This window comes from Hippocampus zosterae, chromosome 12, assembly GCF_025434085.1.
Source record: "Hippocampus zosterae strain Florida chromosome 12, ASM2543408v3, whole genome shotgun sequence".
NCBI lineage: Eukaryota > Metazoa > Chordata > Actinopteri > Syngnathiformes > Syngnathidae > Hippocampus > Hippocampus zosterae.
The window spans coordinates 8,508,367-8,523,260 of NC_067462.1; the positions used below are offsets into that span (position 1 = coordinate 8,508,367).

The window sequence follows — 14,894 nt, forward strand, 5'->3', positions numbered from 1 at the left end:
CTTATGCACTTCTGTTTGAATACAATCGACATTTTGTTGCCTTGTTCTAGAATATGGCACTTTTATTATTTGTACAATTTCCAGTTCAATTCTGCAGAGAGCGCTTTGCCAGTCCATGGTTCTTCTATCTTGAGAAAAGATTTCTTCAAATCCCCCACCTGTTGTTTAAATGTGCCCATGGTGCTTCATTCCGTCCTTAATCCTGGTACGTCATCATTTCACACAAGAAGAGCTTGTTACTGTCTAATTCCATCATGGAGCTAATCCAAGTCCAGCAACAAAGTATCCGGTTTGCACTACTCGGACTTCCCTCTCCACCATTTTTGTTCGCTGCCAAACAGTTGGGAGTTCTCTTTGCCAGGCCTTGTTATGAGTGATTTAGGGGAATAAATGAAGCCGTTAGAGATTCAGTTCAGGGATGTGGCGCTAATGTGTGAAGGTTTTTTTTTTTTTACGCAGTGGTCCCTAGACTTTGTTTTTGGATCTTCTGTGACTGGTATTTGAATCGGTACGTTGCGCTATGATTCAATTAATTTGTTTCTATGGACGTCTGATGCGACCGTCTGTAGCAATCCAGGAGGTGATCCAGAGTTTAAGTTCAAGGGTTACTCGCCCAACTACAAAACGGCGCATCCTGTTTGCTTTACGCTTGAAAGTTTTAAATTGTTCTGACGTGATCTTACGCACCCGGGAGCTATAAAGTATGGCCTATCCAAGTGGTCGCGAGCCCTTGGACAGAACTGACTTGCATCCTTTTGGTGAAAACACAATCGAAAGGTCTTTGAACCTTGCGAAAACCTTAACATTCCTTTTTGGGCTATTATTCCAGGGAGGTACACGATATTCATGGGCAATGGAATCTGAATGTCGGCGCAAGCCTGTTTTCATGGAACAAGGAAATCTCTGCCATTTATAGACGCTGCTGGCAAAAAAACCCCAAAAACAAAACACAGGCGATCTTTTTCCCACAAAAGCAGAAGCCATCCATATAGAAAAAAAAAAGATCAGTGGTCTGTCATTGTGCTCCACTTCCTGAGACATGTGTCATTTCCTGCTCCAGCATCAGCTGTGCCAGTGTTTCCCAGGATGGACCAGACAGATTTCCCCCGGCATCTGTAGAACATCCAATGATGCCCAAACCTCATCAAGGAGGACACATGCAAACAGGCGTCACTGTTCTCCGAGCACTACAGCAATATAAAAATACGGCCTTTTTTTTTTTTTTTTTTTTTTTTTAGTGCCTGAGAAATGAAGATCATCCACAAAAGTGCCAACACAAAAGATGGCATTCAAGCGCGAAACATGCTTTCGGGCTGAGCACAGAGGTTGCCTTTTGTTTCGCTTTGACTGGTGTGAGGTTGTTTTTTTCTTTTTTTCCTTCGAGCTCGTTTGACCTCTTATCAAAAAGTCGCCTTTTAAGCGTTCCTATCAAAAGACTGCAACTCCACTTTTAGGTCGTCACGACACGGCTGATAATGTGGAGTAACAACAAATAATATGGAGGAGTATGAGATGTTTTTCTGCATTCCTCTAAAGATGATCTCAGCCAAGGGAGTGGGTGGCCAAATATTTACGATGGTAGCATATTTATTCCTGCCAAGGCAGTCTTTTGTCTTCCTCTCAGGGTCTCTTTCCGTTTCATTCCCTTGCACTGTATACTACTCATTGGGGACATTCCAGGATTTACTTCAAATGCAAAACAAACCTTTGCATTTACATTTGCATGAATCGACCAATCCAATGTTTCTGGTTGAATTAGAATTGGGAATTCAACGGCCCTCCCTGATGATGGTCACATTTTGACATCACGAGTTCAAGATGGCATCTAACAATTGATCGGTAGGACCTCACCAGAGCGACATTACAAACATGGTGTTCTTAAGAGTGTCATTTGACGAACGTTCACCGGAAGACTCACAGAAAGGCACGGAAGTAAAGTTCTCTGGGAATTTTCATGGCCTGTTGCGAATTCTGCCGTTCCGCTCCTAGTTAGCGAACAGCATATTGTGCAAAAAGAATTGAAATAGCAAACAAGTGGACAACTGCATTCACATATTTGGATGAGGTCAAATTAAGGTCTCCTGTAAAAAGTTATCATTTGAGGTTCATCCTGAAATTTCTCAATTGAGAAGTGTATGTCTCCAAGTTGTCATTTAGCCGTTGGAGGCATCCAAGCATCACAGCTGAGTCAAGTCTTTGCCAAATGAAGCAGCTGCAAAGCATTTGGCATGAACATCATTGCCATGGAGATTTGGGAAGATGGATGCATGTCGAAGATAAAGAGGGGGGGTAGGAGCACATCTGTGAGGAAACATCTTGTTTTCTGTCATCTTCCCAAAGCAAAAGTCTTGGGTGGCGCACAAGGAGAATGTGTTCGAAACAAGTTCAGATCTGGCAAGGCCTTAAAAAAAAAGGAGGGGGGGAGAAACCCAAGCAAATGTTTACATGATATTGTGTTGATCGCCATTTGTTCATTTGCTAACAACGTGCTAACCAGGCGATCGCCGTGCCGCCCTCATTTGCTCTTTAATTAGCAAAACTACAGAAGACAAATTATTACCATGCAACTTCATAAAGGGAAGAGAAGCAAAAAAAGAATTTTTCCTTTTGTGTTTTTTGCACAAAAATCCATAAACTGCCATCTACTGCTTCGTTCTTGTGACCGTGCTGCCTGCTGATTGCCACTCGCCAACACTGACGGAGAAATTCCGTCCAGTGGCGCAATGTAAACCTCTCCTCATACCTTTGGCACGTCGTTATCACGTTTTTACGGCATGATGGAAATCCTTTTGACGCAGATAGCGGGGCGAGCGAGCGAGAGGTGCAGGGAGATAAAGTCAATCTATTGACCCTTCGTCGCAATCCCTCGCATTACTCCGAGGTGGAATGCGGGACATCCTCTGTGTGCCTCGCTTCACCTTTTTATGGGCTCTTCCTGTATCCTCCTCAGTGAGCGTAGAAGGTCAAGGGCAATGGCTACTGTGCAGTTGTTCTTGTAAATAGTCAGTGTGGCCAACGTACAGTAGCTAAATCATTCCAGACGTTTTTATAGCTGCCCCCTGATCAGGTTGCTCCTGAACTTTGAATGAATCTTGGTCTTTACTGCGTGTCAATAGCTTAGGTTCCCATGAAGACTGGTTCATGATTAGTGAAACAAACATACGCAAAATGAGGGGAAAAAAATCCAGTAATTTTGCTCAGCAGTTAAAATGAGTAAGAAATTGGACATCTTTGAGGGATAGTTAATAATGGTCAAAATGACCAGATTCTCTTCTGTTTGGTTCAAAGTAAGTGGAAAGAATTTGTCCCGTCAATGTCAATGGCATGTAGAACTCGGATTCACATAAAAATAAAAACAAATCCGCATTCACAACCCACATTTGCATTAGTCACCACCAAATCCCCAAACAATTTTAATAGGTTACTCAATGTAATTTTCCTGAAAAACTTAATCGTCGAACATAATGAAAAATCCAATTTGATCAAATTGGTAAATGGTGTGCATTTATATAGCACTTCATACGGATCATACGTTAACAAAGTTAGATTGCATTCAACTATCGGAATGCAGCACACCGGCATGTTGACCCAGCATGTCAATATAGAGAAAGATAAACCTTTTTAGTTTAAAATAACTTACTTTAACCTCGAAGATCCCTTACCCTGGCCAACTCCAGACCAAAGGATATTTGGGGGGGGCGGGTGTTGCCCTTGGCCCGATTTTAAATCAATCTTCATTGCTACAAGCCTCATCCTAGCTAGAACGAAGCTAGTCCATCTCTCGGGTCCAGCGTCCACTTTTGAAAACTGCCTTTGGTTTGTTGCTAACACGGCATTAGCCAAATATTCCCGTTGCTTGGATGGCATTAGCAGGCTAAATAATCACAAGACTACCTCTGGGCATCCGCTTGAATATAGTGCGGCACACATGGGGAGATGGGACGTGCTATCCAAACATTCCTCTCTCACGGGAATATGTTATGATGTTATGACTGGAATGGGAAAATTCTGATTCGGCGTCCCAAGTCAATTGGACTCGGCATCGATTTGTCGGTTTGTCCAGGAGTGCTCGACGAAGAATATTTTTCTCCGGTTGAAGAACAGATGGGAATCTTCTCGCATATGGCAAATAATCGTGGAAAGTAGGTGCCGGCTGTCCAATTTCAAAAGTTACAGAGCTCAGAGGATCCCAACGTTATGTACTGATATGGACTGCACGTGTTTCAAGTGAGGGGGGGACAGTCTGTCGTCATTCATTCTGAGATGATTATCCTAGCGTGTTTAGTCTATGTCTGTCTCTATGGGTTTAAATCCTTGCATCGGGTTCCTCACACTTGTCTGTGTCTTTCAGTTCTGGCCTTAATTTCTCTGGCATACTCGACACACTACATCCCATCAGACCTTCTGTTTTTACAGTGATGACTGGTGTGAATTCCAAAAGCTTTAGCTGCGAGAAGGAGCGATATTTCCAAGTCACGGGCTTCAGCGCACGTTTTTCCGTCTTGGTCAAAAGCCCGCGTCATTCTCAATGTTATGATTCGACGCAATGTTGCACTTAGCTTCATAAACAGAGACAACTTTGTCTCGAAGCCTTGAGATAAACAGCATTAGATACACAATGTTGACGTTGCGGTATGATGCCACTTTGTTCATGGGAGAAAGGCTGAGTCGCCACCTGACGCGTTGACACGTGAGCCAATTTGAATGATGCGCCTTCGGCCGCAGCAACTACTTTTGAAGGAACTTTCAGACCCCGCGGTGCGCCGTCTTAGCCTTATTTGGTCGTCCAGTGCGATGACCAAGAGGTTTATTTATGCAGCTATTTAGAACACTAAGGAACTTACCCTGGCACCCTTCTCGGGAAAACATTTACAGCCTCCGCTGCAGTCTCTTCCTCCGCAGGGACCGCTGTGCTTCTTCCCACCCTGCAGACACAAACATACAACACGCAGCTATTAGCAACCAGGGAATACACACCAAACTTTGAGGAAATGGGGTCATTTTATACTTTGTTCTTTAATGCACCACAATATATTTCTGTACGCGTCATCCCGCCGCGGCACGCTTTGGAATAGCAGCAGCCCCATGATTCATCAACAATCGAGCCCATGCAATTGCCTACATTTTTTTCGATGCTCATCACAAGTTGCTTCAGCTATGTAAATAATGTGTCAACATAGCAGAGACACACAGTATATACGCAATAACCCACCAGAAAATTTAACACAAAGAGAAACATTCAATGTTTCGTCTTTACGTTCTGGAAGCTGACTGTTATTATTTGTTTGAGAAAATGACCACTATTCGAATCCTGGTGTCATGAAAAGTTGCTCAGTTGACTACTATGGAAATTAGAGGTTTTTATTTTGAAACCTAGAAAAAAAGTGGAGTAGGAATGAGCTGAAACTGTTTTAATTAGTCAAAAAAAAAAGTGTGAATCAGAGGTAACCCTTCCGCGAATTCTAAATTTGGAGCTTTTATTTGGCTGCTGGGCAGCCCAGTGGACGAGTGGGTAGCGCGTCCACCTCATAGCGCGGAGGTTGTGGGTGCGGTCCCAGCTCTGGCATTCCTGTGTGAAACATGTTCTCCCCGTACATGCGTGGGTTTTCTCCGGGTACTCCGGTTTGCTCCCATATTCTAAAAACATGCATAGCAGGCTGATTGAACAGTCTAAATTGTCCCTTGTTGTGAGTGTGAGCACGGATGTTTATTTGTTTCTGTGTGCCCTGCGATTGGCTGGCAAACAGTTCAAGGTGCCCCCCGCCTACTCCTCCGAAGACAGCTTGGATAGGCTCCAGCACCCCCCGCAACCCTTGTGAGGATAAAACGGATGAGAAAATTGATGGATAGATGGATATTTGGCTGCTGACTGTTCCAACGAAATCTGATCCATCCATCCTTCCATTTTCTGATCTTATCCTCACGAGGGTCGCGGGCATGCTGGAGCCAATCCCACAGCTGTCTTCGGGCAGTAGCACCATGACCATTTACGCTCTGCACCTCTCCACTATGAATCGGAAGTGCTAACCAGTGCCACCGTGCCACCCTAATCAGCTTATTCCAATTAAAAAAAACAAAAACTCCAAACTGTTACCGTTCTGTAGTCATAATGAGATGAAACAGAGAATGTTTTTTTTTGCAAGCTTGAGTCTGAGGGTGCCACAAAAGGTACAGGACAGATGAATTCTTTTGGTCACTTTAACAATTGTTCTTCAAAGTGGAAATAGGGCTGATGCAGCACAGATGTTTGGTAATCTGTTGAGTAGCGGAGGGGTTGTTTGTGTGCATTGTGGTGTGTGTGTGTGGATTTAGCTGCTGTTTACGCTGCAACCGGAGCGCTTGAATGAGTCATAGACATGCAGACATGAATGGTTAGCATGTGTTCGAACAACTCAAGTAGCCGGTTCTGTCTTTAAACGTCTCTGTCTGACAAAACCACCCACTGTCTCTGTGACAGACTGCGTGAGGGTCCCTGATCATCGAAATGCAAAGGTCAAGAGGCTTCAAAAGTCCCTCCGCTCGCTATAAAAGAAAGAAAGGAAGCTTGTTTCATAGTTCAACCAAACCTCTTTGTGTCTCGTCAGGGCCGCATCGCTAGCTCATAAAGGGCAAAACAATGTGGGGTCTTGATCAATACACACTAATTCAGATTTGTAGCTCAAATTCGATGTGGAGTCTTCAGATTGATGCGAGTGTTCAAAGCAGTCTGCAGTGAAGAAATGCCACAGAACTTGTCCGGCATACAGTAACGCTAAAGGGCAATTAATACTAATGGAACACAGCTCCTTCCACACAGAAAATGAAGGAAATTCAACTCTAGCTTTTCCACGGATGACTGAATAAATTGTTCAGGCCGACGTCTTCCACCTACACAGTCATACCATAGTCGAAAAGGCCGCCGAATGTCCCTTGTTTAAATGTCCAAACTGCCCAATTTGTGCCCACGGTGGTGCAAAGAATCAGAATAATCCCCCCCACACTCCTCAATCTGAGAACATCCCCACTGACAAAGGGCCACATTGAGACCTCACAACCTCACAAAGACCTTCTTTTACCAAAGACGCGCCGTCCTCTAATGATCCCCTTATCTTCCCAACAAAAAGACTCTTTTCGTCCCCCTTATGGAATCCACAAGGCTGCGTTTCTTTCTCAAGTGTCTGAGGGCTCCTTTCAAAGTGTTACTTGATATTGCTGATGCCGTGCTTTCATGTTCACCACACACCGTGCGGGTAGACACTCCGAGACGTATGTTTCACATACATCCCGAATTAGCGAGCACATTGCGAGATGGAGGATGTCAAGAAGCAAACATCTGCATGGCCACCGTGCGGAATGGAGACTCAAGACAGGGAAGTCAGTTCATCCCAGCGAGGCTGCGGCACAGCCGCTACTTTTTCCACATTGAGGCGACGACTAAATCCCACAATAGCCTGCGTCATCTCCACAAAGGAATAAGCTCCCTTAAAGGCAGTCCTTTGTGACCATCAGCCCAAGTCAAACCAAAATAGCAGGTGACCTAGTACAAGCGGCAGTACAGTCACATTTTTTTGATAATATTGCAAACTGTCATATGTCTGTATCACAATAATACACATGTTGTTCAATGAATACTGTACCAAATCCAAACTAAGCATTGTGGTTTCCTACCATTTCTCAAAATGTGATTTTATTTTGTGTACATAGAACATACATGTAAGTCAATGTTTTATTCGGATAGCAAGTTTTGTTTGAATAGCATTGATTGTAAAATCTCAACAGAGGCCATGTACTGTATTACATGAATCGGTGGAGACTCGAATTGAGATGAAACTTGGTCGTTAAAGGTTAATGCCGAGTCGGAATTTTTGGATTCAAATGAGAATGAATCATAGCATATTGGTGTCACAAGAATGTTTGGATGGCAACGTGTGCGTGATGTAGCACGAACATCGTGTGACCTGCGCTCTTCGAGACCCACACCCTACATTTAAAGGAATGTTTAGCTGGCTAATTTGCGTTATATTAAACTGTTCAGTAGTCAGTCAATAAGCTCATCTCGTCAGTGTATCAACTCCTCTGTCGCGACTGTGCTGTTTGCCTCTCATGCTGTGCTAGCACAAAGGGAGTTTGCTTACTATGACCGGAGAAAATGTTTAACTTAGCGCTAGCTAGCTGGTACAACGTAACACGAATGGATTTAAAACTTTACCAAGAGCAACCCCCCCCCCCCCCCCCCAAAAAAAAACCACCCTGGGTTCTGCCGTTAGCCAGTCTACGGCGAGGGATCCTGGGGGTTAGCATATGTAGCATATGTACGCTTTGGTATATTTTCAAAAAAGTGAATATGAGGTTTGGTAAAACACTTTGGACAACATATATCCCGCATGATGAATGCGGGCGGGGGGATTCATTGTAACTAGCTTGAGATTTCTGTCTGACAGGCAGAGGCATATAAATCCCTATTTGGAATGCAATGTGAAAACTACAAGGGCTTATAAATCTCTCATGGAAACCTCGAAGAGTGTATCGCACTCCTCAAGGCCTCGCTGTGAAATTAATGGTATTTGTCACGAGGAATGTTGTTTCTGTTACCTCCCCATCCTTTACGGCTTCACCCCAATGTCGGCAGATGGCTTGAGATCATGTACAATAAGTGAAATCAAAGCATCTGGGTCAACGGTGATCTTTTTTCTCACGGTTACTTATTCCTCTCTTGCTCTCTTTCCCTGACACAATTTATGTGGCTTCACGATATTTGTGAGCGCCTCGGTCGTTTGAGCGAGGGATGCCGATACGACAGCTGTACACGCTGCTCATCTCCCATGGCAAATGACTCATCAGAACCATGATGCGATGCGCTCACATTTAAGGATAACATCACTTGGGAGACTTGCGGTGACCAATTGATTTTGGCTTTGGGTTGGAAAAACGCCGCCATGACCGTTTCCTCCTTCCTCTTTATTGCATGTCCATCCATCCATCCATCTTCTACCGCTTATCCGGGGCCGGGTCGCGGGGGCAGCAGCTTTAGCAGGGAAGCCCAGACTTCCCTCTCCCTAGCTACTTCTTCCAGCTCTCCACGGGGGATCCCGAGGCGTTCCCAGGCCAGCTGGGTGACATAGTCTCTCCAACGTGTCCTGGGTCTTCCTCGGGGTCTCCTCCCGGTGGGACATGCCCGGAACACCTCACCAGGGAGGCGTTCAGGAGGCATCCGAATCAGATGCCCAAGCCACCTCATCTGGCTCCTCTCGATGTGGAGGAGAAGTGGCTCGACTCGGAGCCCCTCCCGGATGACCGAGCTTCTCACCTTATCTCTAAGGGAGAGCCCGGACACCCTGCGGAGAAAACTCATTTCGGCCGCTTGTATCCTAAACACTGTTTTTGCTTGTAAAACTATAGTTTGTTGTATAAACACTCGGGGTTGTCAGGGGTCAGCCTTGATGTCACAAGCGCTTCCTGGAACGCTGATCACAATGATGCTTGTGGGGGAGCGGTGACAAAGTGTCCCTTAGAGATGGATGCTCTGCTTTCAACATGAAACCGCACGGCGGGGCATAAACAGTGCTTGTGGTTGTCGTCGGCTCAAATGTATACAAGATCATAAAGGAGGCTCCGTTACTCATTTGAACGCCTCTCTTGGTCGATGTCCAAGACATGATGAAGTGGCTAATTACTTCAAACGTAAGCATTTCGTTCATTAAAAAAAAAAAAAAATTGCAGCACCAACAAGGTAAAGGATGATCATAGCAACATATTGTGCCGCTGCTAACAAATGTCTCTTGCCACCTGGATGTGGACTTACAGCCAAACCCATTGTGTTCACTTCGGACATTTGTGAAAACAAAAAATCCTTCACGCAATTGTATTAACGACGCTTGGTGTGTTTGTGTGTGCCCGCGCGTTTTCAGCACCGCCTTCATTTAAAAAACGATTTTTCTGTCCGCGGGTTTTCGGGATAACAGCTGACACGTTTTACACTAATGATGCGGTTTAAAGAGCGAATCGGCTGGATGCAAAACAACTGTTCTCTCACAACGAGACATGTCACATCTGTGAAGGAAACACGGTGTCTTGATATGTCAGTGTGGGTGTGGAAGACTCCCTTGTGCTAGCTGATAAACATGCTGACTCACTGATTGAACAACGGAAATACTTTTCTTCAAGATGCTCAAAGTAAGAACGTGGGAATATTCCCTAGGTGGACATTGGTCAACTCTTAAAGGGTATGTCAAACCAAAAATATTAATTTTAAAGTGACAAAATGCCCACCCCGTAAGACGGCTAAAAACGGCGGACATTTACTGCTTAACTCATATTCCACAAACATAATATTCATCAGAATGCCGTGTTGAGCATTCAGGGCAGCGTATAACTCATTATTTTTTTATTGTAAAGAACATTTTGGGGTGGACTTCCCCTTTAAGGTTAGCATGTATCCTTTCTGCTTCATATTTAACCGCATCATGACTCTTTTACTGTTCAATGACGTTCTTGGTAATTATGTCGTCATTGTGTCCTATCACCATCGAATGTCGCATTTGATTTAGTCCACTTACTAAAGCAACAATACGTATTGTTTTAAATTGCTCTCGTGTTTTAAGGTGTATGCACATAATGGACTATACTTTCACAAAAGCGCATTTTTAAATTGATCTCGGCTCAAATGGACCTCCAAAAACATACACAAACAAAGCTAGCAAGGAATTTTCCTTTCGAAAGTCCATATCAATATCTTTTGATGAATGAATGAGTGATTACTGTTGACGGCTGAACGTCTGCGGAACTTTATTATCCTGTTTAATTTTTAACCGTAAATTTAGTTTGAATATGTTATGCGTTTAAATGTTTGTATAGTTGAATACCAGGTTGAAAAAAAGTGCTTTGAAAGATGGCCGACTGGCATTTTCATAGTTGTATAAAACAGCAATTGAGTGAACTAAAGCAGAGTTCCGCCGCTTGTTGTTACAGCCTGTTCATGTGATTCTTGTATGAGTATTCGGAAATGTTCCCCTTGGTGCATTTGTGAAACAGTACACGGAAGTTCCTTCAACCAAAAGGCCTTCAAAAAGTAGGACAGCAACGTCAAGTGGGAATATTTTTCTGTTTGTCTTTGTCCAGCAACAATAGCCCGAAACAACTCAAATCAGATCTGTAAACAAGCAACCGAAAAAAGAAGTAAAACACAAGTAAAGCTGAAAAAGCAAAACGCCAAACATAACCATGTTTGTTTTGGACTTGCCATCCTAGCCGAGGCGTATCTTGATTTTGCACCAGATCTCCCAAAGGCTTTCATTACGGCGATAAGGAACATTCTGGAAGACATGTCTTCACCGTGGCTTTATTCGCGCAAGTTCTACATCCTGCCGCGCCACCATCAACTTCCTGTTGAAAAGCCAATCTATCATACCAGCCCTGATATTACATGTGCACGAACGGAAAAAACAACAGGACGCCGGCAAATAATTTGTCACCAAGTTGAAAATTGGGCCAAGGCCTGGTGGGTGAGTAAGACATCGGATAGCGACACTATGAATCAGATTGGTTGAGTCAGATTCGAGCTCGGTCACATTGTCGCCGTACCAAAACCATTTGCGCACTTCATGCTCATTTTCATCTAACTAGATCAATAAGGGGCGGCCCGGTAGTCCAGTGGTTAGCACGTCGGCTTCACAGTGCAGAGGTACCGGGTTCGATTCCAGCTCCGGCCTCCCTGTGTGGAGTTTGCATGTTCTCCCCGGGCCTGCGTGGGTTTTCTCCGGGTGCTCCGGTTTCCTCCCACATTCCAAAAACATGCATGGCAGGCTGATTGAACACTCTAAATTGTCCCGAGGTGTGAGTGTGAGTGCGACTGTTTGTTCGTTTCTGTGTTCCCTGCGATTGGCTGGCAACCGATTCAGGGTGTCCTCCGCCTACTGCCCGGAGACGGCTGGGATGGGCTCCAGCACCCCCCGCGACCCTAGTGAGGATCAAGCGGCTCGGAAAATGAATGAATGAATGAATGAATGAATGAATGAATGAATGAATGAATGAATAGATCAATAAGTAGAATATGATACACAAGAGTAAATAAACTACGGAGCCTTCATGATGTCCAAATTCAGGGGCCACATCATTTCGAGGCTGCGTTTGAAAGCCAGCGACGTACAAAGGCTTCCCTATTTCATCTATCTTTCTTTTCATGTTTTTGGGAAGATGCCTTGCCTTCATCTTTTGGAGACTCCCATATCCTACGATTGATTTATGACGAGTTTGCACACCTCAAGCAAGATATATTGAACCTTAAATCTTAACGGTGACATGGCGCCACCCGGCACTTTTGACATAAGTCGAAGGGTGGGAACGCGACATACTCGGGAAGTCTTCATGAGCCTAGCGTTTTTTGATGGGTTTGTTGGAGCGTTACAAGATTTTTTTTTCCCAGCAATTTTGGAGTCTTACAGAAAAAGACCACCAACTGACCAAGCGATTGTGTGCTAAAGAACGACGTCCCCATTTACATATTTTGACGATCTCTGTTCATCAACATGTCCACAGCCAAACACGTACATACAGTATATTTTGAACAGGAATTTACTATCCTGAGAACGCAGATGGTTTCTGTAGGTGCCCAAAGACCTTCAGTCCTTCGTCATCGTAAACACACTACGTTCTTTTCCTTGCTGTAGAAATAATGTGGCTGCTCTTGTTTGAAACGAAATGTCACCACGACCATGGAATATTCATGAATTTGAACAAGAATGCAGAAAAAGTGGAACGGGGACTGCAACCATCAATCAGTGGGAGAGTTCCATGAAATCTACCGGTATATATTTTTTACTGCAATGGTTTCGCCCTCATGGCTTCCATTATTGAGAGCGCGTCAGACTGCTTCCACATTGAAAACTTGTCCTCTTGTCCTCATATTCGTCTGTGATTTATCACCATTCAATTTTAAACCAAGTTTGGGGGTGGTGAAAAGGAGGTCGAGAGACTCAAAAGATCGGGTCACGTTGCAAAGAGCGGTTTCATAACTTGCGAAGGCGGCATGTTCTTCAGTTGAAGACACGACGCAGAACACCGCTAACTCCCGCTGTGCTCCTCTGGCAAAGCTCCCGTGTAAACACAGCTCTCATTTCTGCCCTTTTGCCTGACACAGCTGGACCTTGCCTTCCCGTGCGCTGGCTTCAGGTCATACACGGACTCCACTTCATTTCCCAGTGGACCGCTCTCCTAATCAACACTTCCTGCGGTTAGCATGAGCTCAATGGAGATGGGATTAGATCCAATTTAAATCGATTCTGGACCCCGTTGCTCACGTTGACCTGTCAGATGAGGTTTGTGTGTGGGGGGGTGGGTCAATCAGACGATGAGAGACATCCAAAATGGGATGATCTGGAAGCGTTTAAAATCTGAATAAAGATGTGAGAGGCCTGACAAGATTGAAAATACCAATAAAGCCTTCTGAGGTTGAACAAAATGGGGTTTTAGATTGGTGTTCGACCTCTAATTTTTTCAAATTCCAAAATTATTTCCTCAGGAAAATCAATGGGAACAGAAAATGATAGTTTAAAAATCATCTTTGTTCTTGTAAAACACAATTGAAACCTCTCAGGTGCATACTGAAACAACACATGGTGTTGGCACTGAATAACTTCTACCCACTAGGCCACAGGTGTCAAACTCAAGGCCCGGGGGCCAGATCTGGCCCGTCTCATCCTTTTACATGGTCCGCGGAAGCAAATCAAGCATGTCAACTTGCATGATGCTTGTGAAAATCTCGACCAATATTTAACATTCGCTGATGTAATAAATAAGAGACATATTGTAAGCATCTTGATACCAAACCCCTCATTAACAGTAACCTAAACAATAGTTGAATAAACTGTTATTATTAAATTTTAAAATTTGGTTTCAGTCTTAATGGCCCTCCATTGGAAATGGTAACTAAAATCTGGCCAACGACAAAAATGAGTTGGACACCCCTGCACTAGGCCATTTCAGCCCATCAGAAGCCTTAAGAAAGCAACCAAGGAAAAAGAAACATTGCAAATTTAGGTAAATGGGTTTTTTGTCACAGATGTTTAGTTTGAGTCAGTATTTTGTCATCAAAGCAACAACAATGTCGTTTTATAACCTCTTTCTATGAAGCTATCTTAGCCAGAAATCCGTCTGTGTCAAAAGGTCAAAGAGACCGAAAAGAAATTAAAGTGCGGCACATGAGACTTAGTGAGGAGGCTCGGTCAAGAAGTTATCACCAAATGTGCATGTCAAAACGAGTTAACATTTCTCTCGTGACATAAGATAACTCGGTCAGTCTCCGCAATTAGAGCGCGACTGATGTGGAAATAGGAATGTGGATACTGCACATATGCAGGAGGACTTTCATAATGTGCGAACACGAATGGTTGTTGAAGGCTGACATTACATCCGGATGGAGTTGGACCATCTGCAGGCGGACCCAAACAGTAAATGTTAATAAATCCACATGCTTAATCCTGAGACACACGAGGCTGGAAATAATCGGGTTCCCATCGTAGAGGCTGCGAGGCAAATTTTGCATTTTGCACCTCTTCAAAATGTGTTGAATATAAAAAGTGAGAATCAACCACTGAGATGATCATAAAAAAAAGTAGAAGAAGAAGAACTATTGAAAGGGTCACAAAAAATGTTTTGCTGGGCTCATGTTTTTGCGGGTTGTCATTGGTTGAGGGAAGCTCAATGCTACTAACGCAGAAGCGGCTATCTAAAAAAAAAAAAAGATGACTCCACAACATTAGAAAGTTGTTTCTCCCATTATTGAGCAATTGATTTGCAAAATTGCTCTGCAAAGGAAAAAAAAAATATATATATATATATATATATATATATATATATTTCGAGCTTGGCACACACGTGACGGCAACAGATTTGAAATGTGACCAACTCCTCAGAGCAAA

General features: G+C 43.9%; 1 protein-coding gene across 2 annotated transcripts in view; it reads right to left on the minus strand.

Annotated features, from left to right (window-relative positions):
• col4a2 (collagen, type IV, alpha 2) overlaps positions 1-14,894 on the minus strand; it is a 47,029-nt gene that overhangs the window by 25,756 nt on the left and 6,379 nt on the right. For both annotated transcript variants that reach the window (XM_052082383.1, XM_052082382.1), the window contains exon 4: positions 4,845-4,925. In XM_052082383.1, the coding sequence (XP_051938343.1) occupies positions 4,845-4,925 (81 nt within the window). The remainder of the gene's footprint in view (positions 1-4,844; positions 4,926-14,894) is intronic.